General features: G+C 38.7%; 1 protein-coding gene across 1 annotated transcript in view; it reads right to left on the bottom strand.

The window, feature by feature from the left end:
* The window catches only part of LOC106607182 (protocadherin-15), a 371077-nt gene that overhangs the window by 73627 nt on the left and 270104 nt on the right, over positions 1-27346 (bottom strand). Inside the window, exon 24 of the mRNA XM_045720950.1 lies at positions 15014-15123. Within this exon, the coding sequence (XP_045576906.1) occupies positions 15014-15123 (110 nt within the window). The remainder of the gene's footprint in view (positions 1-15013; positions 15124-27346) is intronic.

Genomic DNA, 27346 nt, shown 5'->3' with positions numbered 1-27346 from the left:
CTGAGCCTCATTTTGACTTGTTTTAAGGACATTACATCAAAGTTGGATCAGCCTGTAGTGTGGTTTTCCACTTTAATTTTGAGTGCAACTCCAAATCCAGACCTCCATGGGTTGATAAATTGGATTTCCATTGATTATTTTTGTGTGATTTTGTTGTCAGCACATTCACCTATGTAAAGAAAAAAGTATTTAATAAGATTATTTATTTCATTCAGATCTAGGATGTGTTGTTTAAGTGTTCCCTTTATTTTTTTGAGCAGTATATATATATATTTTATTTTTAATAGCTATATTTAAAACAAAGCGAGGTGAGGGAAAAGGAAATGCTTTTGGAGTTTGATCTACTTCTGTTCTGTGGGTGGCACTGTGTGATCTTTCGAAGGATGGGTCCCGGTCTCTCTGGGGCCATGGGATCCGGGGGGTCGGGGGTGGTCTGCCAGTCATTAGGATGACAACCCAACTCGGGATGAGGAGGGGTTTTAGTGGGTGGAATAGCGGGGACCAATTGGAAGTTTAATTAGTAGCAGTGCAAATATTATGGTACAGCTATATAGACACTCAATCATCATGTTACTTTTTAATGGCACGTTAACAAACATATATTATGATAAATAGAATTGAAACTTGTTTCTCATTATGGTATTTGGTGAAATAAGTATAGCCAGTTAAATTTGTAATGGCTTAGCAGATAATAAGAAAAGACGATCAGTATTTACCTGGCTAAAAGAGAAGGAATATAATATCTATTGTTTACAGGAAACTCATTCAACAATTTAAGATGAAGTTTTGTGGAAAAAGGACTGGGGGGGGGGCAAAATATATATCTCCCATCGGCAAAGAAATTAAAAAGGGGTGATGATATTAATAAACAGTCATTTTGATCCAAATGTGTTAATTGTCCAAACAGATCCTCAAGGTAGATGGAGGATTTTAAATATGTTATTGGACCATAAACAGATATGGCTTTTACTGTCCAAATAATGATGATCCAAGATTCTTTGAAAAAATATGAGAATTTATCAACTCTACAAGCAACACAAGACACTAGTATTATTGTGTGAGATTATAATATGGTTTTAAATACCTACAGTTGAAGTTGAAAGTTTACATACACTTACATTGGAGTCATTACAACTCATTTTTCAACCACTCCACAAATTTCTTGTTAACAATCTATAGTTTTGGCAGGTCGGTTACGACATCTACTTGGTTCATGACACAAGTAATTTTTCCAACAATTGTTTACAGACAGATTGTTTCACTTATAATTCACTGTATCACATTTCCAGTGGGTCAGTAGTTTACATACACTAAGTTGATTGTGCCTTTCAACAGCTTGGAAAATTCCAGAAAATGATGTTATGGCTTTAGAAGCTTCTGATAGGCTAATTGACATCATTTGAGTCAATTGGAGGTGTACCTGCGGATGTATTTCAAGGCCTACCTTCAAACTCAGCGCGTCTTTGCTTGACATCATGGGAAAATTAATAAATCAGCCAAGACCAGCCAAAAAATTGTTCACCTCCACAAGTCTGGTTCATCCTTGGGAGCAATTTCCAAACGCCTGAAGGTACCATGTTCATCTGTATAAACAATAGTACACAAGTATAAACAGCATGGGACCACGCAGCCGTCATACTGCTCAGGGAGGAGATGCATTCTGTCTCCTAGAGATGAATGTACTTTGGTGTGAAAAGTGCAAATCAATCCCAGAACAACAGCAAAGGACCTTGTGAAGATGCTGGAGGAAATAGGTACAAAAGTATCTATACCCATAGTAAAACGAGTCCTATATCGACATAACCTGAAAGGCCGCTCAGCAAGGAAGAAGCCACTGCAAAAAAAACGCCATAAAAAAGCCAGACTACGGTTTGCAACTGCACATGGGGACAAAGATTGTACTTTTTGGAGAAATGTCATCTGGTCTGATGAAACAAAAATAGAACTGTTTTTGGCCATAATAACCATCGTTCTGTTTGGAGGATAAATCCTCTTGAGGATACCCTAGGATAGGGGGCGCCACAGCGCATTTTGAAAAAAAATCGTTCCCATTTTCAACGGCCTACTAATCAAACTCAGAAGCTAGGGCATGCATATACTTATTATATATGGATAGAAAACACCCTAAAGTTTCTAAAACTGTTTGAATGGTGTCTGTGAGTATAACAGAACTCAAATGGCAGTCAAAACCCCGAGACCGATTGAAACAGGAAGTGGAATTCAGAATTGTGGACTCGACTTATCTTTCCCTATAAATCACACCGTTAACCATGGTTCAGTGAGCACTTCCTATTGCTTCCACTAGATGTCGCCAGTCTTTTTACAGTGGTTTGAGCCTTATACAGTCGAAACTCAGTGAATGAGACGCGTTGGAAATTGGTCACAGGGGATGGGCCATCACCATTATGACGCCGGCGGCCATGTCTACCCCCACCTTTGGAAACGGTTTTAAAGGCAATGAAATCATCCCCCTCGAATCTTATTGGCTCTCTTGGTGTTACAGGCCCTGAAGATTAATGTTTTACAACGTTTGACATGTTTGAACGAACCTACAGGCGGGAGAATCTCATTTTATCCGGAACTTCAGCCCTGCGCTTGGAGAGAGCCATAGGACGCGCTACCAACAGCAGGCTAATGGAACGTGAAGTATGGACTTTTTGACCGAAAATACATCTGTTGTGGACCTGGGATGCTTTCTGATGAAGACAACTAAAGGTAGGCGATTATTGGCAATATTATACAAGATGAGATGTGACATGCGATTGTTTCCAAGATGGCGCCGAGCTCTGTATATTAGCTCATTTTCTGAGTATCGCATCTCCTTTTAGTGTGATTACCCAGTAAAGTTAATTTAAAATCTGGTATGACAGGTGTTCTCAAGAGATATTCATCTATAAATGTTAGATTGACAATATAAATTTAAAAAATCGTTATCGGATAGTAATTTAGGGAATTGTAGCATTGTTTACCGGGACGCATTTGAGGGGAAATTATTTAGTCAACGTCAGACGCCGATGTAAAATGCTGTTTTTATATATAAATATGACCTTTATTGAACAAAAGAATGCATGCATTGTATAACATGATGTCCTGGGGGTGCCATCTGATGAAGTTTGTAAAAGGTTAGTGCTGCATTTAGCTGTTTTTTGATTATATGTGATGCAAGTGGTTGGTCGGAAAATGGCTATGAAGCTGCTTTTTACGATGGACTCATCTAACATAATCGAATGATTTGCTTTTCCTGTAAAACCTTTTTGAAATCGGACGACGTGGGTCGATTCAGGAGAGGTGTATCTATAAAAAAATATATATATATATATATATATATTTTTTTTTTAAATTATGATTTTTTTTTAATGCTAATTGGCGATATGATTTTTCGCTGGATTTTGATCCCGCTGACGGGATGAGACGCTGGAGAGGATAAAGGGGGATGCTTGCAAGCCGAAGAACACCATCCCAACCGTGAAGTGGTGATCCTAACTGACCGAAGACAGGGAATTTTTACTAGGATTAAATGTCAAGGAATTTTGAAAAACTGAGTTTAAATGTATTTGGTTAAGGTGTATGTAAACTTCTGACTTCAACTGTATATGGACTGTAAAGGAAATCACACCACAAACTATCACCCTCATTCACTTAAGGTAATATGAATGTCATGGATATATTGGAGTTATTGGATATATGGAGGCTTAAATACCCTGACCTAGTGAGATATACATGACGTAGGCTTAATCAAGGTAGTCGTCTTGATTACTTTCTTATGTCATTCTCTCTGTCACAAAAAGTTTTTAAAAAGTGTTGATAGGGGACAGAATGCGGTCGGAACTCCACATTTATTAATTTACATAATTGGCATATATATTATTCTTACAGAATTTCCACTTGGGCTAGCTTGTTTTGATAACTTGTTTTTAACTAGGACAGAATCATTTATAACTGACTTTTCCAACATAACATAGGTACAGCACATCCCCTTATTGCATGGGATACTTTTAAATGTGCCTTTAGAGGTCATGCATTTCAGTACTCATCTATAAAACAAAAGCAATTTAGGTCAAGAGTCCATATTAACAAAGGAAATTTAAGGACTAACAGTACAGATAGATATCAATAAAACTGTACCAAAGAGGCTCAGAGTAAGTTAGAGGAAAAACAAAAAGAAATGGAGGAACTTATTCAAGAAAGATCCAGTTGTGACGTTCGTTGTTAGGAGTAGACCAAGGTGCAGCGTGGTAAGTGCTCATATTTCTTTATTGTAACTCAGAACACTAAATCAAAATAATAAACAACGAAAAACCGACCGTCACGTTCTGCAGGCTTACTGAGCTGTACAAAAACAAGATCCCACACTGAAGGAAGGAAAAAGGGCTGCCTAAGTATGATTCCCAATCAGATAGACAGCTGCCTCTGATTAGGAACCATACTCGGCCAATCAAAGGAAAAAACAACATAGAAATATAACACATAGACCGCCCACCCCACACCCAGACCTAACAAAATAGAGAAATAAACCGTCTCTCTCAGGTCAGTGCGTGACGCCAGTGTAATATATTATAAAAATAAAGCGAACTGGATGGAATGTTAGGAGAAATGCACCAAATTATTTTTCAATCTGCAACATCGAAATGCTACCAAAGTTGTTTTACTGAAACTTGTTACAAATTATGGAGTCACTCATGATTCACTGAACAATATTTTAAAAGAGGAAGTACTTTAAGCACATGTTTTTGTTTCAGTCTCCTTCATCTCCACTAACCGAAGCTAAATGGTATGGATTTTCTTCCTATTAATAATGTAAAATTCTCCTCTGTTCAGAAAGACTCATGTGTATGCCAAATTACATAAGAGGAACTCCTTGATGCAATTAAAGCCTTTAAGTCCAGTAAAACTCCAGGACTGGATGGCATATCAGTGGAAGTATACCAAACTTTTTTTTATTTACTCAGAGGACCATTATTAGCATGTTTTAACCTCTCTTGGGGGCAGTATTTTGACGTCCGGATGAAGAAGGTGCCCAGAATAAACTGCCTGCTACTCAGTCCCAGAAGCTAAGATATGCATATGAGTAGTAGATTTGGATAGAGAACACTCTGACGTTTCTAAAACTGTTTGAATGATGTCTGTGGGTATAACAGAACTCATATGTCAGGAAAAAAACTTGAGAAAGAATCCAAACAGGAAGTGTGGAAATCTGAGGTTTGTAGTTTTTCAAGTGATTCCCTATCCAATATACAGTGTCTGTGGGGTCATTTTGCACTTCCTAAGGCTTCCACTAGATTCAAGCTTCTACTGTGAATGGGGAGAGAATAAGAGCATATGGAGCATATGGAGTCAGATGACTGAGAAAATGACATGAGCTCAGTGGCGCACGCTCACCTGGGAGTTAGCTGTGTTCCATTTCTTTTTTGAAGACAATAGAATTGTCCGGTTGGAATATTATGGAAGATTTATGATAAAAACATCCTAAAGATTGATTCTATACATCGTTTGACATGTTTCTACGAACTGTAATATAACTTTTTTGACTTTTCGTCTGAACTGTGGATTTGGATTTGTGGATTTGGATTACTCGACTGAACGCGCGAACAAAATGGCGGTATTTGGACATTATCGAAACAAATGAACATTTATTGTGGAACTGGGATTCCTGGGAGTGCATTCCGATGATCATCAAAGGTAAGTGAATATTTATAATGCTATTTCTGAGTTTTGTTGACTCCACAAAATGGCGGGTTTGGTTTTGTGACTGAGCGCCGTATTCAGATTATTGCAAAGTGTGCTTTTGCTGTAAAGCTTTTTTGAAATCTGACACAGCAGTTGCATTAAGGAGAAGTGTATTTATAATTCTTTGAATAACAGTTCAATATTTTATCAACGTTGATGAGTATTTCTGTAAATTGATGTGCTCATTCATCGGAGGTTTTGGAGGCAAAATATTTCTGAACATTACACGCCAATGTAAAATGGGATTTTTGGATATAAATATGAACTTTATCGAGCAAAACATACATGTATTGTGTAACATGTTCCAAATAATCCATAGTTATATTGAAATAGCTCCGTTTTGTTCGTGCGTTGAGGTCACTATCCGAAGGGTGACGCGCGAGCGCATTTCGTGAAAAAAAAGTCACAATATTCCATTACCGTGCTTCGAAGCATGTCAAACGCTGTTTAAAATAAATTTTAATGCAATTTTTCTCGTAAAATAGCGATAATATTCCAACCGGGCGACGTTGTATTCATTCAAAGGCTGAAAGAAAAAATTGGAGTAGTCTCGTGGACGCGCATCTCCAGTGTCACTGTTCTCAGAGCTGCTGTACTTAGCCCAGGGAATGCAGACACCCCATTACATTTTCTGGCGCCTTCTGAGAGCCAATTCAAGCCTTAGAAAATGTCACGTTACAGCAAAGATGCTGTATTTTCGATAGAGATGCTACAGAAGGACAATAAATTGTCAGACAGGGCACTTCCTGTATGGAATCTTCTCAGGTTATGGCCTGCCATATGAGTTTTGTTATACTCACAGACACCATTCAAACAGTTTTAGAAACGTTAGAGTGTTTTCTATCCAAATCTACTAATTATATGCATATTCTAGTTTCTGGCCAGGAGTAGTAACCAGATTAAATCAGGTACGTTTTTTATCCGGCCGTGAAAATACTGCCCCCTATCCCAAACAGGTTAAAGAAAGAAATAAGCAAACACATCTGGTGTTCGCCAAAACGCATGTGGGAGACTCCCCAAACATATGGAAGAAGGTACCCTCGTCAGATGAGACAAAAATGCAGCTTTTGGCCATCAAGGAAAACGCTATGTCTGGCGCAAACCCAACACTTCTCATCACCTCGAGAGCATCATGAACACAGTGAAGTATGGTGGTGGCAGCATCATGCTGTGGTGATGTTTTTCATTGGCAGGGACTGGGAAGCTGTTCAGAAATGAATGAATGGTGGATGGTGCTAAATACAGGGAAATTCTTGAGGCAAACCTGTTTCAGTCTTCCTGAGATTTGAGACTGGGACAGAGGTCCACCTTCCAGCAGGACAATGACCCTAAGCATTCTGCTAAAGCAACACCCGAGTGGTTTAAGGGGAGACATTTAAATATCTTGGAATGACCTATTCTCAATTCAATTGAGAATCTGTGGTATGACTTAAAGACTGCTGTACACCAGCGGAACCCATCCAACTTGAAGTAGTTGGAGCAGTTTTGCCTTGAAGAATGGGCAAAAATCCCAGTGGCTAGAGGTGCCAATCTTAAAGAGACATACCCCAAGAGACTTGCAGCTGTAATTGCTGCAAAAGGTGGCTCCACAAAGTATTGACTTTGGGGGGTGAATAGTTATGCACTCTCAAGTTTCCGTTTTTTGTCTTATTTCTTGTTTGTCTCACAATAAAATTTTTTTTTAGCATCTTCAAAATGGTAGGCATGATGTGTAAATCAAATGATACAAACTCCTGAAAACTCCCATTTTAATTCCAGGTTGTAAGACAACAAAATAGGAAAAAATCCAAGGGGGGTGAATACTTTCTCAAGCCACTGTATATTCAAACAAAAGTATGTGTGTGTGTGTGTGTGTGTGTGTGTGTGTGTGTGTGTGTGTGTGTGTGTGTGTGTGTGTGTGTGTGTGTGTGTATATATATATATATATATATATATATATATATATACATATATATTTGAATGCGTTTAAACTCTGTTTTTCACAATTCCTGACATTTAAACCTGGTAAAAATTCCCTGTCTTAGGTCAGTTAGGATCACCACCTTATTTTAAGAATGTGAAATGTCAGAATAATAGTTCCGCAAGCTAGTAGAAGGAATCAGTCGTGGGAGAAAATTGTGTTTAGAAAGACTTTGATGGAATGATTTGAAACGGAATTTGAGTCCTCTCTCCACCAAACTCCAGAGCATAAAGTTAGTCTGCACCACAGCAGACATCTGGTCTGCCCATAACAGAAGCTTATTCGGCATGACATCAAATGAAATGTTATTTCTCACGTGCCAACTACAACAGGTGTCCACCTTACAGTGAAATGCTTACTTACAAGCCCTTAACCAACAATGCAGTTAAGAATTATTTAAATTTTTTAAATAAAAGTAACAAAGAGTAATCAAAGAGCAGCTGTAAAATAACAATAGCGAGGTTATATACATGGGGTACCGGTAAAGAGTCAATATGTGGGGGCACCGGTTAGTCGAGGTAATTGAGGTAATATGTACAGTTGAAGTCGGAAGTTTACATACACCTTACTCAAATACATTTAAACTCAGTTTTTCACAATTCCTGACATTTAATCCTAGTAAAAATGCCCTGTTTTAGGTCAGTTAGGATCACCACTTTATTTTAAGAGTGTGAAATGTCAAAATAATAGTAGAGAGAACGATTTATTTCAGCTTTTATGTTTTTCATCAGATTCCCAGTGGGTCAGAAGTTTACATACACTCAATTAGTATTTGGTAGCATTGTCTTTAAATTCTTTAACTTGGCTCAAACGTTTTGGGTAGCTTTCCACAAGCTTCCCACAATAAGTTGGGTGAATTTTGGCCCATTCCTCCTGACAGAGCTGGTGTAACTGAGTCAGGTTTGTAGGCCTCCTTGCTCGCACACGCTTTTTCAGTTCTGCCCACAAATTTTCTATGGGATTGAGGTCAGGGCTTAGTGATGGCCACTCCAATACCTTGACCCGTTTGCGACCAAGCGTTAAGTTCCTGACTGATGTCTTGAGATCTTGCTTCAATATATCCACATAATTTTCCCGCCTCATGATGCCATCTATTTTGTGAAGTGCACCAGTCCCTCTTGCAGCAAAGCACCCCCGCAACATGATGCTACCACCCCTGTGTTTCACGGTTAGGATGGTGTTCTTCAGCTTGCAAGCCTCCCCCTTTTTCCTCCAAACATAACGATGGTGATTATGGCCAAACAGTTCTATTTTTGTTTCATCAAACCAGAGGACATTTCTCCAAAAAGAAGATCTTTGTCCCCATGTGCAGTTGCAAACCGTAGTCTGGCTTTTTCATGAAGCAGTGGCTTCTTTCTTGCTGAGCGGCCTTTGTGGTCGTGTCGATATAAGGACTCGTTTTTCTGATGATATAGATACTTTTGTACCTATTTCCTCCAGCATCACATCACAATGTCCTTTGCTGTTGTTCTGGGATTGATTTGCACTTTTCGCAACAAAGTAATTACTCTCAAGGGGACAGAATGCATCTCCTTCCTGAGCGGTTTGACTCCTGCATGGTCCCATGGTGTTTATACTTGCGTACTATTGTTTGTACAGATAAACATGGTAACTTCAGGCATTTTGAAATTGCTCCCAAGGATGAACCAGACTTGTGGAGGTCTACAATTCTTGGCTTATTTTCTTGGCTTATTTTCTTTGATTTTCCCATGATGTCAAGCGAAGAGGCATGGAGTTTGAAGGTAGGCCTTGAAATACATCCACAGGTACACCACCAATTGACTCAAATGATGTCAATTAGCCTATCAGAAGCTTCTAAAGCCATGACATCATTTTTCTGGAATTTTCCAAGATGTTTAAAGGCACAGTCAACTTATTGTATGTAAACTTCTGACCGACTGGAATAGTGATACAGTGAGTTATATGTGAAATAATCTGTCAGTTAACAATTTTGGGGAAAGTTACTTGTCTCATGCAAAAAGTAGATGTCCTAACCGACTTGCCAAAACTATAGTTTGTTTAGAAGAAATTTGTGAATAAGTGTATGTTAACTAGCCTTTTAAAATTTGTGAATAAGTGTATGTTAAATAGCCTTTTAAAATGATTAACTTGGACTAGCTAACACATCGTGCCATTGGAACACAGGAGTGATGGTTGCTGACAATGGGCCTCTGTTCGCCTATGTAGATATTCCAATAAAAATCTGCCGTTTCCATCTACAATAGTCATTTACAACATTAACAATGTCTACACTGTATTTTTGATCAATTTGATGTTATAGTAATGGACAAAAAAAATAGCTTTTCTTTCAAAAACAAGGAAATTCCTAAGTGGCTCCAAACTTTTGAACGGTAGTGTATATATTTACCCCCAACATATATGGGGGGATTGGAAATGATGTAGACAATTACATTGATGGAAGCAACAATCTAACCACAATTTTAAAGCTGATCCACCCCCTGAAAAAAATACAAATAAAAATACTTTTAAAAAACAAACAAAACAAATAGTTATTTCTCTATCATAGGCCTCCTCCAACGTTGTTTTAGAGAATTTGTCAGAAAGTCCAACTGGCCTCACATCCGCAGACCACGTGTTACCACACCAGTCCAGGACCTCCACATCCGTCTTCTAAATCTGCGGGATCATCTGAGACAAACCACCCGGACAGCTGATCAAATGTGGGTTTGCACAAGAATTTGTACACAAACTGTCAGAGACCATTTCAGGAAAGCTAATTTGCTTGCTCATCGTCCTCACCAGGGTGTTCACCTGACTGCAGTTCGCCGTCATAACCGACTTCAGTGGGCAAATGCTCACCTTCGATGCCACTGGCATGCTGGAGAAGTGTGCTCTTCAAGGATTAATCACGGTTTAAACTGTACCGGGCAGATGGCGTTGTGTGGGTGAGCGGTTTGCTGATGTCAACGTTGTGAACAGAGTGCCCTACGGTGGCGGTGGGGTTATGGTACGGGCAGACATAAGCTACAAACAATGAATGCTATTGCAATTTCAATGCCCACAGATACCGTGACGAGATCCTGAGGCCCATTGTGGTGCCATTCATCTGCCGCCATCACCTCATGTTTCAGCATGATAACGCATGGCCCCATGTCGCAAGGATCTGTACACAATTCCTGGAAGCTGAAAATTGCCTAAATACTCACCAGACAAGGCACTCATTGAGTATGATTGGGATGCTCTGGATCGACGTGTACGACAGTGTGTTCCAGTTCCCGCCAATATCCAGCAACTTCACTCAGCCATTGGAAGAGGAGTAGAAAAACATTCCACGGGCCACAATCAAAAGCCTGATCTATGCGAAGGAGATGTGTCGCTCTGCATGAGGCAAATGGTGGTCAGACCAGATACTAAATGGTTTTCTGATCACACCCCTACTTTTTTTAAGGTATCTGTGACCAACAGATGCATATCTGTATTCCCAGTCATGTGAAATCCGTAGGTTAGGGCCTAATGACTTTATTTCAACTGACTGATTTCCTTATATAAACTGTCATCCACAAAAATCTTTGAAATTGTTGCATGTTGCATTTTATATTTTTGTTCAGTGTACATTCAAGAGTAAAAATGTGCTGTACAAGTCACATAATAAGTTGCATGGTTTTGATTTGATTTATTAGGATCCCCATTAGCCGACGCCAATGGCGACATCTAGTCTTACTGAGATCTGACATATAATAAAAAATGAATTAGACAAAATACTTTTTACATACATTTAAAAATACATTTCTGTCAGTTACACATACTTGTCAGTAGATACACACAACAAGTAGGTCACATGGGGGAGAGGCGTTGTGCCGCTTTATTAGTTTTTTTGAAACCAGGTTTGCTGTTTCATTGCGCTATATAAGATGGAAGGAAGTTGCACTCATGTCTCTGTATAATACTGTATGCTTCCTTGAATTTGTTCTGGACCTGGGGACTGTGAAATGTCCCCTGGTGACATGTCTGGTGGGGCAAGTGTTTTGGGTCAGTGCTGTGTGTAAGTTGACTATGCAAAAATGTTGCATTTGTAACACATTCATGTTTCTTATAAAAACAAGCAGTGATGCAGTCTTTCCTCAACTCTTAGCCAAGAGAGACTGGCATGCATAGTATTAATATTAGCCCTCTGACTACAATGAAGAGCAAATTCTGGGCTAGCTGCAGCTTAACTAGGGCTTTCTTTGCAACACTTGACCATATGACTGGACAATAATCAAGATAAGATAAAACTAGAGCCTTCAGAAAAAAGCAGAGCATCTCTTTATTACTGATAGACCTCTCCCATCATTGCTGTTAGAACCAGTAAAGGCTGCTTTACCAGCCTTGTGTAGTGGTGTAACATGCGTCGTATAAAGGGGACCAAAGCGCAGCGTGTTGAGTGCTCATCTTTACTTTTAATGAAAACACTTAAACAAAGAAAACAAAACGACAGCCAACAGTTCTGTCAGGTTATACTAACAAAACAGAAAACAGCTACCCACACAAACCAGGTGGAAAAAGGCTGCCTAAGTATGGCTTCCAATCAGAGACAACGATGGACAGCTGCCTCTGATTGGAAACCATACCCGGCCAAAACATAGAATGCTATCACACCCTGACCTAACTAAACAGAGAAAAAAACAGTTCTCTTAGGTCAGAGCGTGACAAGTGGAATGACTTTGGCTTTCATCCAGGCCTGAGGACAAAGACTTTACTCTAAACTCAGATTAAAGATATGACAGATAGGAGTGGCTAAAAAGTCAGCTACCATCATCAGTAGCTTTCCATCTATGTTGTCAATGCCAATAGGTTTGTCATTATTGATCAATAACAATAATTTTTCCATCTCTCCCAAACTAACTTTACAAAATTCAAACTTGCAATACTTATCTTTCATTTAAAAAAAATTATACATGAGTACAATGGCTCACTGTTCATTGTTGGCATTTCCTGCATAAGTTTGCCCACTTTACCAATGATGTAATCATTCAAATAATTGGCAAAATCAAATGGTTTTGCGATGAATAAGCCATCTGATTCGCTGAAACATGGAGTTGAATGTCTTTCTGCCCATAATTTCATTTGAAGTAAAGTTTTTTAAAGTATTTTTCCCATCATTCTTTATATCATTGATCTAAGCTTCATAATAAAGTTTCTAATTCTTTTTAATGAGTTTAGTAACATAATTTCTCAATTTGCAGTAAATCAGCCAGTCTGATGTGCAGCCAGACTTATTAGCCACTCGTTTTGCCCATCTCTTTCAAAGACACAGTTTTTCAATTCCTCATCAATCCATGGAGCCTTAACAGGTGCATGTTTATCAATGATTGGAAGATGCAATTTCATAAATTCATCAAGCGCAGCGTCTGGATGCTCATTATTAATCACATCAGACCAACAAATATTTTTAACATCATCCACATGAGAGTCACAGCAAAATATTTTCATGATCTTTTATACAATATTTTAGGACCAGTTTTTGGAACTTTGGCTTTCCTAGATAAGGCCACTATATTGTGATCACTGCATCCAATGGGTACAGACACAGCTTTAGAACAAAGTTCTACAATATTAGTAAACATGTGGTCAATATATGGACTCACTCTGTGTCCAATAATAGTGTTTAACATCTTATGGGTATGTGGGACGCTACCGTCCCACCTGGCCAACATCCGGTGAAATTGCAGAGCGCTAAATTCAAAAACAGAAATTCATAAAACATACAAGAGTTATACATCGGCTTAATGATTAACTTCTTGTTAATCCAACCGTGGTGTCAGATTTCAAAAAGGCTCTACCGCGAAAGCATGCCATGCGATTATCTGAGGACAGTGCCCAGCACACAAAACATTACAAACAGTTACCAGCCAAGTATTGGAGTTACAAAAGTCAGAAATAGCGATAAAATGAATCACTTACTTTTGATGATCTTCATATGGTTGCACTCACAAGACTCCCAGTTTCACAATAAATGTTTGTTTTGTTCGATAAAGTCCCTCTTTATATCCAAAAACCTCAGTTTTGTTGGCGCGTTTTGTTCAGTAATCCAATGGCTCAAAGGCAGTCACAACAGGCAGACGAAAAATCCAAATAGTATTGGCACCTATTGGTAGATGGGTAAAAGTAAGGTCTACACCTGTTGTATTCGGCGCATGTGACTAATAACATTTTATTTTATTTGATTTCAAGCACAAAGTGATTTTATTATTCTGTGACCAAAATAAAGTGGTCTTGTTTCAATTATATGAAATTCTGTAGTATTTTTTCATGTTGAGAGACTTAAATCCGGCTGAGAATATCACAGTGAGATGAAACCACAACTGTTGGATTTGCTAGACTGACACCTGTTTACCAGGCTGGGCTCTATCACTCAGAGGAAGAGCAAATGTACTATTTTTCTGGGTAGGTCAGAAAATGTGACACTTCACTCTCTATGCAAATGTGGGGTCTGAAACCTAACAGTTCAAGTCAGCTCCACTGACAGAGTGGTAACGGAGAGCAGACCGATTGGGTTTTTTGGCACAATAAGGCACAGGACTCTATGAAGTTCACAGAGCGCTTTGTACACCAAAATGTCAGTTGGATAAGTCCAGGACCACTCAAAGCCCCCCTTATAGGGGACTTAACATCTGAGAGGTAAAAAATAAAATATTTTGTCTGTTTGTGTGCCAAAGGCCAACCACAACAATTATAACCTCTTGTTTTTTTTAAACGTTTTGTACCCAGCTGCTGATACTGTAAGTGCACACTCTGTTTAAGAGTTACATTTAATTAGTTCCAGATGCTCAAGTTTAAAGCACGCATTTGGGACATTCCCAAGTCAATGCATTAATCAGGAGTAGACTGTGCATCACACATTGATAAAGACTATTGCACATTGACTTCACAGATATGGAAATAGACTGATAAAAGAAAACTTCCACTGTGGTCTCAGCCACCTGTTCTCCCTTCCCCGAGAAGCACTCTTCATGGCTGCTACTTCAGGAGAGTAGAAATCACTAGCCTTCATAATTGGCAGCCGCTCATTTCTCCTTTGTATCTCCCTCCTTTGACGTTTAGACTGGAGCTAACCATTTGCACGTCTCCACTCTTGATTTCCCTGGATGCAATTGTGCTTTTCAGGCCTTCTCAGCACTCAGACATTGAAAGGCTAAGTAGGCCTAGTAAAATATAGTTATTTTTAACACAAGTAAAGTGCATCCAATTTTTGTAGAATGGATTGTACATTATTCAATAGATTGTATGTTATTGCAATAATTGAATAGACAGAAATGTGACGTTGTCCTATTTTGGTGAGTGTTTCTTAAATCTATGGCACTAGGGGGTAATGTCTGCACTTACCACCTTCGTTTCCTCCCACGATGGAGTAGAAGACGGTCTGGTTGATGGCGGATGCCAGGATGCTGCCAACCGGTCTGCCTACTGGGGCCAGCTCACTGACAGGAGCAAACCTGCAGACAAAGACAAAGACAAAGACAGACAGAGACAGAGATGGAGCGGACATGACTAAATATCCCTGGACACTTTACCACTGAGAACTTCCACTGAGAAAAACAATTGTGAATTTTTTTTTTTTTATCTGACAGTATGCTCCTTCCCACCACATTTAGCAGACACACTGTTGAATATGGCACATACAAAACTTGCACTAAACAAAACCATATTCACACTTTTAAAAGTTTCTACAATAGCAATTAACACTTTATTTTAACTTGACAAGTTCCAGTGCACATTAAGTCTGTCTTCAAGTAAAAATGTTGACATCTTTTAAAAACACTTAAAATAAGGGCTGTGTTTGCGTGTAGGCTTACCCTGGCGTGTTGTTTTGATAACCATGTAAATCTCTTGGACAAGTTGACTTTTATCAATATATTTGCCTGTATTTACCCCCAAAATGAAATGCTAATTAGCTGCTAATTTGGCTATCATAAAGAGCTACAAATGCCATGATGCTCTGGATGAGACTGCCGAATGGAGGCAAAGCTAAGAATCTCTGCAATCATAGACCACCCTCGAAACCAAACAAGGGTGATCTATGGTGATACTGTACATGGGGTGGGCCGAGAGTGGCTGAGGGGTGGGATTAAAGAGTTTATGTTTGGCAATGTATTATTGTTATGTGATTTCTGTATATAAAAGTACCATGTATATAAAATATGTATATAAAATGTATATGGAAAATGTATGTATACAGTATGTAGCAGAAAATATATGTTTCCTCGGAAGACGGAGGGTGGTGGATGGGTTCATTAAAAACAAAAAAAGAATCTCTGGATTGACCTTTTCATATGTGAGTTCCTAATATCTCTAATGGTGTGACGTCAGAATGCACTCACTGTTCCAAAATGTGATTGCTATGCAACAGTTAACCTGCGCTGCCCTCAAACCGATTATCTACAGGCTGTTTCAACTTGTCAAATTCAAATAATTTTCTACATTTTATTTTCTAACAGTTTGAATTGAGGTGTGTTCTCCCTCCTCATTCATTCACATAGAAGTAGCCCATTCCACTGTTGAGGACAATTTATGTTTGAGGCTTTACTGAGCCGGACAAACTTCCTTTCTTTGGCGAGAGCCAAAGCAATTCCCCAGTATTTCTGCAGATCTAGTATGCAGACATTTGCGCAGTCTTGCACAAACTTTTCCACCCTGGCATATTTTTGGGCTGGTCAAAGAATTGCCTTCATTGTTGTTTTCCTTTCAAATATTAACTTTGACGTGTGCATTCCTATCAAAGTAAGTGATTTATTTTCTGTACAGTGGTTGCTCATCTAAACCTAGAATAAGGCTGTAATGTAGCAAAATGTGGAAAACGTCTGAATACTTTCTGAATGCACTGTGATCTAAAAGTGAATATCAGGTGCCTTAGATGTGTCTGTGTATATCTGAGGCAATAACGTCTTCAGAGTCAGAATATCAAGGGTCATTTTAAAACAGCATGTACATACATCTGTAAAGATTTCCAGAGAGACAACATACTGTACCTTCCTGTGTACTCATGCAAAGCATGGACATAACATGGTGAAAATTAGGTTCTGACATTGAGCAACTTCCAGTATCACATCAGTAAGCAAGCAAGGGTGATAAATTACAGCTCCAATTCACAACTGGGCTCTTGCTGTCAAAGCCTTTCACACCCTTTTGCTGTAATTAGAGACCCTCCGCTTTATGCTCACTTATGAATCGATCCGATTTAAGTGTGCTCTTTTTAGATCGTTTAACAGCGATACCTGAGACAGACTTGTCAAAGGCCAACATAGACTAAATGACAAGCCATTTAAATGTTATGGAAGCTAATGAGGTGCTGCTGTGTGATAATGGTTCTGGGACTTGTTAGAATAAAAACAAATATAAGTGCCCTTGGAAAAGTAGCAAGGCAATGGTTGGGCTAGGTTAGCATGTCTGTAACTCTAGTTAAGGCAAGCACTATACAACGCTACTGTGTAGGCCTACCTCTGGCGCTGTGGCCCATTGATTAGATCATGTCGGCCAGCATTTAGACTGCCATTGAACTGTTTGGAGCTTCCTTCAAGACTATCTTATCAATGGGACCTGAAGAACTAATATCCTATGTTTCTCGGAGTTGTGGCTGAATCAGGATATGGATAATATTCCATGCATCTTCAAAATCAGACGGCAGCCAATGCTGGCACTAAGACAGCATTCAATGAGCTGTGTAGGGCCATAAGCAAACAAGAAAACAAGAAAATGTACATCCAGAGGCGGCGATTCCATTGGAAGGTGATATTAACCTGTTATGGCTAGGGGGCAGTATTTTCACGGCTGGATAAAAAACGTACCCGATTTAATCTGGTTACTACTCCTGCCCAGTAACTAGAATATGCATGTAATTATTGGCTTTGGATAGAAAACACTCCAAAGTTTCTAAAACTGTTTGAATGGTGTCTGTGAGTATAACAGAACTCATATGGCAGGCAAAAACCTGAGAACATTTCATGCAGGAAGTGGCCTGTCTGACAAGGTGTCGTTCTTCTTGTCTCTGTTTATTGAAGAGTGAGGATCTTAGCTGTCCCGTGACACTTCCTACGGCTGCTATAGGGTCTCAGAAGGCGGTAAAAAGCTGAATCGTGGCTTTGCAGGCTCTGGCTGAAAAAAAGTAGCGCGTTTGGGTAGTGGCTGGTTACAGTACTGTGAGACTCAGGCTCGTGCCCGCGTCGACCGAAAGCTTTGTTTACTTTCCTCTGTTTAGCTAAATGGACATTCCCGGTCAGAATATTATCGCTTTTTTACGAGAAAAATGGCATAAAAATGGATTTTAAACAGCGGTTGACATGCTTCGAAGTACGGTAATGGAATATTTAGATTTTTTTTGTCACGAATTGCGCCATGCGCGCGACCCTTATTTACCCTTTCAGATAGTGTCTGGAACGCACGAACAAAACGCCGCAATTTGGATATAACGATGGATTATTTTGGACCAAACCAACATTTGTTATTGAAGTAGCAGTCCTGGGAGTACATTCTGACGAAGACAACAAAAGGTAATCAAACTTTTATAATAGTAAATCTGATATTGGTGAGTGCTAAACTTGCCGGGTGTCTAAATAGCTAGCCCTGTGATGCCGGGCTATGTACTTAGAATATTGCAAAATGTGCTTTCACCAAAAAGCTATTTTAAAATCGGACATATCGAGTGCATAGAGGAGTTCTGTATCTATAATTCTTAAAATGTGCCCCCGCATATTGACTCTGTACCGGTACCCCCTGTATATTGTCTCGCTATTGGTATTTTACTGCTGCTCTTTAATTATTTGTTACTTGTATTTTGATTTTTTTTTATTAAAACTGCATGGTTGGTTCAGGGCTTGTAAGTAAGCATTTCACTGTAAGGTCTACTACACCTGTTGTATTCGGCACATGTGAGAAATAAAATTTGATTTGATGTCATGCCGAATAAGCAACGGTTATGGGCAGACCAGATGTCTGCAGACTGACTTTATGCTCTGGAGTTTGGTGGAGAGAGGACTCAAATTCCCTTTCAATTCATTGCATCAAAGTCTTTCTACACATGACCTTTCTCCCACCACTGATTCCTTCTACTAGCTTGCGGAAAGAAGGCATCTCTACTAGCGAAAAGGGTTGCACATCCTATATGATTAAATCAAATACCAGGTGAGTAACCCGACTTTGTGAGGTGCGTTGTCCTCCTGGTTTTAGTTTTACTTGTTTCAATGGTGTACAATATGTCCTTTTTTGGCCATCTGTAGATGGCTGTGCTTCTCTGCACTCCTTCATGTCATCTGGCTGCCTTTTCCTGCTCAGGGTCTTCCACTGATTGCTATGCATCTTCTGAAAAAACAAAATGTAATTACTTAACTATAACACTACAAGTAAAATAACACTGGAGTGAGCACCTTTTTATTGTTATAATTAAGGATTGTAGATTTACCCAACTTTTCTCCACCCTTTTGAAACATATGTTTCACTTTCTGTGGCCTGCCCCTGTCTTATTAACACAGGGTTGGGGTTAGAACATGTAACCACTCACACATGGACAAAGCTGTGGATGCAATGATGTCTATTCTGGTTTATTTTGTTTATCTAGAAATACTCAAATATAAAACAAACAAAAAAACTATTATAATATTATAATAATTTGAGTTATGATTGAATAATACAGGCATTTATTTGGGTTGAAAAAAACTATTGAACAACAGGAAAACTCCAGTGTGGCTTTATTGATTTGGGTAGCATGTTACTTTGAAACCATAGCTAGCTAGCTAACTAAGTTAGCAACAACCCTGACAGTGATTATCTTGTTATGTTGGGTTACAGAATGCAACTAGCTTTCAAAAGTATATTTTTTAGTTTTGATTTAGCTAGATAGCTAGGTTATGTAGCCCAGTGAATCTCACCCAACTATCTACAACTAATTTATCTTAGTTAAAATATATTTAATTAGTGAAATTGTCAACAAATTAGCATTCTTGCTGTGATATCATGCTAACTGCAGTAGCTAGCAACTGACAGAGCAACCGTAAGTGAGCAGCATAACACATAGTGTAGGCAAGCAAATTAGCAAAATAAACATGCTAGCTAGCTAGTACTGTCTGGAATCTCCAACCTATGTTGGAACATTGGTAACATTCTGAAGACAACCTGTCTGTCTCTAGAGACTAGCTAGCTAAGCAAGCCACACCTGCAAATTGTTATTATTTTTTTATTTAACCTTTATTTAACTACAAAACTCAGTTAAGAACAAATTCTTATTTACAATGACGGCCTACCCCAGACAACGCTGGACCAATTGTGCACCGCCCTTTGGGACTCCAAAACATGGCTGGATGTGATAGAGCCTGGATTCAAACCAGGGACTGTAGTGACGCCTCTTGCACTGAGATGCAGTGCCTTAGACTGCTGCGCCACTCGGGAGACCAAATTGTCATCCTTACCAGCAAGTGTTTCTTCAGCTTCGAATTCGAGTCTCTGGATGTTGACAGCAGCTTTACCGTGGGCCAACAGTTTGCATTGAGCGGTTACATTTCTGCCCATTTCTTTTGTGAAAACAAATGGTGATTTGACACGCCATCCAAAAAATGCACTCTGTTGGCACGCCATACCTGTTTATTTTTTGACCGTGTATGTTGCTCCGGTTGGGAAGATCAAAGTAACACTTTTTTGGATAATGACTGACGTTAATATGAAAGGTAATTAAAAAAAACAGGCAATTGTTTAATGGACCTTTTTTTGTCTGCAAACATGCCTTCTAAATTCTAAAGCAATCCTAGGAGTAATTATCTACTTTTTCAAAAGTAAAGGTAATCTGATTACAATATTTTTGCTGGTAACGTAACGGATTACAGTAAAACATTTTTTTTTTTACATGTAATCCATTACTCCTTAACCCTGGTCTCTGACTTGTGGTTACACTCGCTTAGGCAGAACAAACTTAAACTTGTGCCTTTTTTCAATGCTGATTTTAAAGTCATTGAGAAAACATAAATGGGTCCAAAATTATATATTTTTTAAGTAATCCTAGAATTAATCTAGTTTTTTTAAGGTATCTGTAATCTTATTACAATATTTTAGCTGGTAACATAACAAATTACAGTTCTTTTTTTTTATGTTACTCCCTAACCCTGTATGTACATGTAACTGTATAGTTTTTACATTAACATTTTTGTAATTTAGCAGATGCTCTTATCCAGAGCGACATACAGGAGCAATTAGGGTTAAGTACCTTGCTCAAGGGCACATTGACAGATTTTGTACCTAGTCCGCTCAGAGATCACTTGTCACCACAGGTTAACAACCTGTTGGCGCTAGGGGGCAGTATTGAGAATTTTGAAAAAAATATGTGCCCATTTTTAACTGCCACCTACACCAACTCAGAAGCTAGGATATGCATATTATTACCAGATTAACATTTTTGTAATTTAGCAGATGCTCTTATCCAGAGCGACATACAGGAGCAATTAGGGTTAAGTACCTTGCTCAAGGGCACATTGACAGATTTTGTACCTAGTCCGCTCAGAGATCACTTGTCACCACAGGTTAACAACCTGTTGGCGCTAGGGGGCAGTATTGAGAATTTTGAAAAAAATATGTGCCCATTTTTAACTGCCACCTACACCAACTCAGAAGCTAGGATATGCATATTATTACCAGATTTGGATAGAAAACACTCTGAATTTTCTAAAACTGTTTGAATGGTGTCTGTAAGTATAACAAAACTCATATGGCAGGCAAAAACCTGAGAAAACCTGAGAGAAAAAAATAATTTTATGGCTGTACTATTTTTTTTAATCATTGTTTAATAGATACCACAGTGAGAAAGGATTCATTTCGCAACTCCTACGGCTTCCACTAGATGTCAGCGATCTTTATAAAGTTGTTTGAAGCGTCTATGATCAACAGAGACCGGATGACAAGGAAGGGAAGTTGACCTCCCTGGGATGTCGTCACTTCATTATTGGCTGCACCTGCGCAATCATGTGATGCGATACATTTTTCAAATACGTTTTTCAAGACACAGGAGAGGTCGGGTTGAAACATTAGTGATGTTTCACGTTAAAAATGGCTCTAAAGATTGATGCTAAACAACGTTTGACATGTTTGAACAAACGTAAATAGATTATTTTTTTTACTTTTCGCCGTGACTCCCCCCGCGCTACTTTTTAGTAGCCTACCGAAGCGCTAACAACTTGGAGTTATTTGGACATCAATTATGAACTTTGTTGAAAGAAACCACATTTGTTGTGGACATGGGATTCCTGGAAGTGCCAATGGATGAAGATAATCAAAGGTAAGGGATTATTGACAATAGTAATTTTGATATTACATGGTTACAAGATGGTGCTAGCCTATTGTTCTTAGCACAGCACCCGGTTTATTGCAAATTGTGATTTCCCAGTAAAGTTATTTTGAAATCTGGCAATGCAGTAGCATTTACGAAATGTTAAACTATGAATATTTGAATGACAATATTATAATTTACCAATGTTTTCGAATAGTAATTTTGTAATTTGTAACGTTGTTCACCGGAAGCATTTCAGAGAAGAAAAAAATCTGAATTTCACCGCTACTGTAAAATGCTGTTTTTGGATATAAATATGAACTTGATGGAACAAAAAATGCATGTATTGTATAACATAATGTCCTAGGAGTGTCATCTGATGGAGATTGTCAAAGGTTAGTGCATAATTTTAGCTGGTTTCTGCTTTTGGTGACGCCTGACCTTGAATTGAAAATGGATGTTTGTACTTTTGTGGCTATGTACTGTCCTAACATAATCTAACTTTATGCTTTTGCCGTAAAGCCTCTTTGAAAATCGAACAATGTGGTTAGATTAAGGAGATGTTTATCTTTTAAATTGTGTAAAATAGTTGATTGTTTGAGAAATTGAAATTATTAGATTTTTGATGTTTTGAATTTCCAGCCTTGCTAGCAATCCCGTCTCAGGGTTCATTGCTAACCTGTAGCCCCAACAGGTTTTAAACAGTAAAAAGCAGTGTGGGTTATCATAGGCACCACATTCATAAGCATTGCATGAACATTTAGAAATGTTGCATACTGTACGTCCAGAGGCGGATATGTCACCGCATAATCATTCTGTGCCTGATGTTGATGTGCGGAAGCCATGAAGCCCAAGGCAAAAAATAAATAACTTGACTCTTGGAATTATCTAATTTGAATGAGATGCTAAGTCACGCTAAGATTTCTTGTCTCGTTTTAATTACTTAATTGTTATTTTGTCTAATTAAGCCTAATTTGTTATACAGCTTGTCAGACTGTGTAATGGTTGCTGCAACCATTCATCCACTGATTCCACCCATTGATATTATTATTCATTGACAGTTCTTTGATAGCCTAAAGCAGGGCTGCTTTTTAATGCCAGAGCATGTATGTGGTCGAGTGTGGAGCGAGGAGCAGAGCGTAATTTGAGCAGATTAAAAAAATAGTGTCTGCCTTCTCTCCCGCTCCAATTGTGCTCTGGTACTACTCAACCACAAATTCTAGGCATGCTCTGCCTAGCATTTTTCTGTTCCTTGACTGGTGCTTAAAGACATCCAAGCTAGAGACCTCTATCCCCTATATCAGGAATATATTTACCTGCTCTGAGAAACAAGCCCTTAAATCATCCGCCCAGCAGACAAGGGAGGAGATGCTCTAGGATCAGCTTTATCCATTCAAATCTTACCTTAACAGTATAATTATTTCACAATACTGATGACAGATCAGCCCCTAGAGAGATATTACCACCTATGGCTGCAAATGTTGAGGCGGATTATTCTAATGCTTACCCAATACAAATTCACTAAATCACTGATTTGGCACATCATTACACACATAAGACTACACATCATGAAATATATTGGGATCAAATTACAGACAAGTAGAAAAATATAACTCAATTGATTGAACATTAAATGTATTTCAATATGATTCAAATAGGCTTATAGGCTATTGTTTATATTTCAATGCAGTCATCTCGGTTTACATTTGAAACTACTTTTTTATGCACCATCATTTGCAAAGACATTTATGTTTTTCGTCAGATTCAGATGAACTTTATTATCCCACCAGGGGGTCATTCATTTGGTCATGTGCTTAACCATCGGAACCTTTTTTTACATTTTCGCCTAAAATGACATACACAAATCTAACTGCCTGTAGCTCAGGACCTGAACAGTGCCTTGTTCAGGGGCAGAACAACATATTTTTACCTTGGCAGCTTGGGGATTTGAACTAGCAACCTTTCAGTTACTGACCCATCACACTAACCTCTAGGCTACCGGCCATCCCGTCTGGCACTGAATGCCACACTGTCCCATCTCAAAGTAAGTGTCCAGTGGAAGTCTCACTTTAAAAGTTCCTATTCTGTTAGCTCATACCCAAATCATGTTGTTAGTCCTATACTTGTATTTGTGGCCAAAGCAGACATTTGAGAAAAACACTTTAAAAAAAATCCCACCTCAAACTTGTATCTCAAACAGACATGGTTGCTATTTAATCATAGAGGATGATGTCATCATTCTGAGGAGGATGAACAGGCCAATCAGCAGTCTACTCGCATTAATATTTGTAATGACCGGTATACGCTCACACCAAAGCTGCTTTTTAACATACTGTACCTATTACATTTTTTTTTTTTTTAATTGGAAGGAAAACTATTTAACGTATATTGTAATTAATTATAAGTCACACTTCATAGAAATCTGGAAACACTGGGCAGTTACTTAAAGTATGTTGTCCCACACAACACGTGACACCACGTCACATCACAGATATTTCACTGGATAATTTAACACATGTGGGGAGGCCTCTGTCAAATGTAGGGATACTTTGACTAGCTGTGCTATGGGACAGACAGGGCTTTTTGTCCTAACCTACCTGCGGTGCCTTGTAGACAGACTGGTGCCGTCCTCCATGGCTGACGACATTATTATCTACCATGCACGCATTTACACACACACACGGATAATATTGAAAGATAATATAGTTGGCTAGCGCCAGAGTCTGAATGCTAAGTACAGAAACATACAAAGGTTTTTCTAAAGGTTTGTCTGTTGTAGCATTGAACTTCTGTGGACAGTGTAATATGAGCGACCTCTGCTACTTAGCACCTGTATATGACTGACGTGATGCCTGTCTGCTTTGCAGGGAGAGGTAAATGTCAGACCTAACTATGCTGAGTTCAAGACTCAGGCCAGCCCTTCAAGTCTCCAGGTACAAATAAAGTCATACATTATGTATGGACATGGATTATCCTTTACTGTGAATGTGTGTGTAGCCTACTATGTGTGTTTTTGTTTGTAGTGGTGTAAAGTACTACTTAAGTAGCTTTTTTGGTAATCTGTACTTTTCTTTACTATTTATATTTTTGACAACTTTTACTTTTCCTTCACTACATTCCTAAAGAAAATATTGTAATTTTTACTACATTCATTTTCCCTGAATACCAAAAGTACTCCTTACATTTTGAATGCTTAGCAGAACAGGAAAATAGTCAAATTCTCGAACTTATCAAGAGAACACATGGTCATCCCTACTGCCTCTGGCCTGGCTGCCTAACTAAACACAAATGCATCTTTAGTAAATAATCTCTGAGTTTTGGAGTGTGAACCGGGCTATCCGTACATTTTAAAAACAAGAAATTGCTTAATAAAAGGAATTAAGTGATTTAAAATGTTAGGTTCTAATTCTCAGAGTAAATAAACGCAACGGACACTATGAAAGCTTAACCAAGTTTAATTCTTCCCAGAGGATCAATACAGCTGCGTTAGACAAAAACATTTTCACACAAACATATATTCTCCAATTTAGATGCACTCCTCCTTCTCTCCAACCCTTACATATTTTATGGTTCGACAGGAAGACGAAGTGATGAGGTAATAAACTGTTCCTTCTCCCTTGAGGTGATCTGACCTGACCTCAACCCCCTTGATGCCTAATCCAAAGCTCCCCACCTGTATCACCTACAGCAATCCTGTGACTGCCTTCCCCTCTACTCAGTACATTCCAAAGCCATCTGGCTCCTACAGATAACCATTAACTTCTGATGTAAAAAACAGTTTCTATCACTCCTCATATAATATAGTATTACTCCTGATGTATCATGTCTCTAGTATAACAATGTTCCAAGTTTTAACCATAATCTAACAATACGTTTACTTTTACTTTTGATAGTTAAATATATTTTAGCAATTACATTTCATTTTGATACTTAAGTATATTTAAAACCAAATACTTTTAGACTTTTACTCAAGCAGTATTTTACTGGCTGACTTTCCCTTTTACTTGAGTAACTTTCTATTAAGGTATCTATACTTTTACTCAAGTATGACAATTGAGTACTTTTTCCACAACTGTTTGTTTGTGTGTGTGTGTGTGTGTGTGTGTGTGTGTGTGTGTGTGTGTGTGTGTGTGTGTGTGTGTGTGTGTGTGTGTGTGTGTGTGTGTGTGTGTGTGTGTGTGTGTGTGTGTGTGTGTAGCCTGCTATGTATGTGTGTGTGTTGCATGTGTGTGTGTAGCCTTCTGTGTATACCAACACGTGTACTGTATATATCTGTTTTAGAAAGAAAATGAGAGAAAGAGCAGTGTAAGACAGGACAGAGATTGAGTAAGCATTTATGTGTGTGGGCGAGCACATTACAGTATGCATATCAAATCCAGAGACAGCAGTCTTATGACAACCAAGGATCAAACTAATTATCTGTATGTTTGTAAACTGATATGCAATACTGATGCAGATCATCTCTCCAAGCAGAATAAACAAACCAACTGAACATTTTTTCTTTGGTAATTCCTTTTACATTTTGAGCAACAGTTATTATGGCCTTCCGAAAGATAACATTTCTATTCACAGGTAATTCATAACTCTTTAATGAATTGCTAAATGTCTTGAAGAGCTAAGTGTGAAAGTGGTACAGGCCCCTAAACAGTCCTTTATTTCAGGCAAAGGCCATTAGCAGCACCATGGAAAGTACTGAATCACTTATCACATCGTGGCAACGGAACCACAGAAAATATACAACAGCTACAGTATGGTCTATAAACATAACAGGACCGATATCGCCAAAATTATCTCTTAAGCCTTGTTCAAGTGCAGGAAGACAGATTCTTGAGCAGGAATACTGTACTGTCAAGGAAACACTTTCTCAAGGATATTAATACAAAATCAGCTGTACTTTATCTCTACATTTCTCAATAGCAAAGCCTGTTTGTATAGTCACATTTGAACAGCAAGATGCTGCTGCATTTGTGAAGTAGCAAACAAATGTTTACATCCTAACTGTTGACACAGCGCTGCTAATTCTCTCATTACCAGTGCAGCTGGCAGAGCTGGTTGATTGACAATGTGTTTTCCTGTAGTAATACTGGATACAGACATCACTAGCTGTCTTGGTTTGCTATGCTAACAGCGTGTCTAAGAGGCTAGCTCAATAATATGCTGTGGTGGGGTGTTGTTCAGTGGCCCGCTGGGCTGCATGCTAATATCACAGGAGATAGTCAGTGTCATCAACTGAAGAGAAAGACAGGTCTGCAATCTTAAAGGTCCCTCTTAGAACAGCCACATCAAAGAAGGAACAAAGGATCTCTTACCCCTATCCCTAACCCTTGATAGAACAAATAGAACAAAAGAACAAACCACCCATGGTCTTGCTCATGTGAGGTTGCTGATAACAGACAATGCCCATTCTAGCATGCCCA

Source organism: Salmo salar, chromosome ssa01, assembly GCF_905237065.1.
Source record: "Salmo salar chromosome ssa01, Ssal_v3.1, whole genome shotgun sequence".
Taxonomy (NCBI): domain Eukaryota; kingdom Metazoa; phylum Chordata; class Actinopteri; order Salmoniformes; family Salmonidae; genus Salmo; species Salmo salar.
Note: the sequence above shows the minus strand (reverse complement) of the source record. Positions and strands in the feature narration are given on the sequence as shown.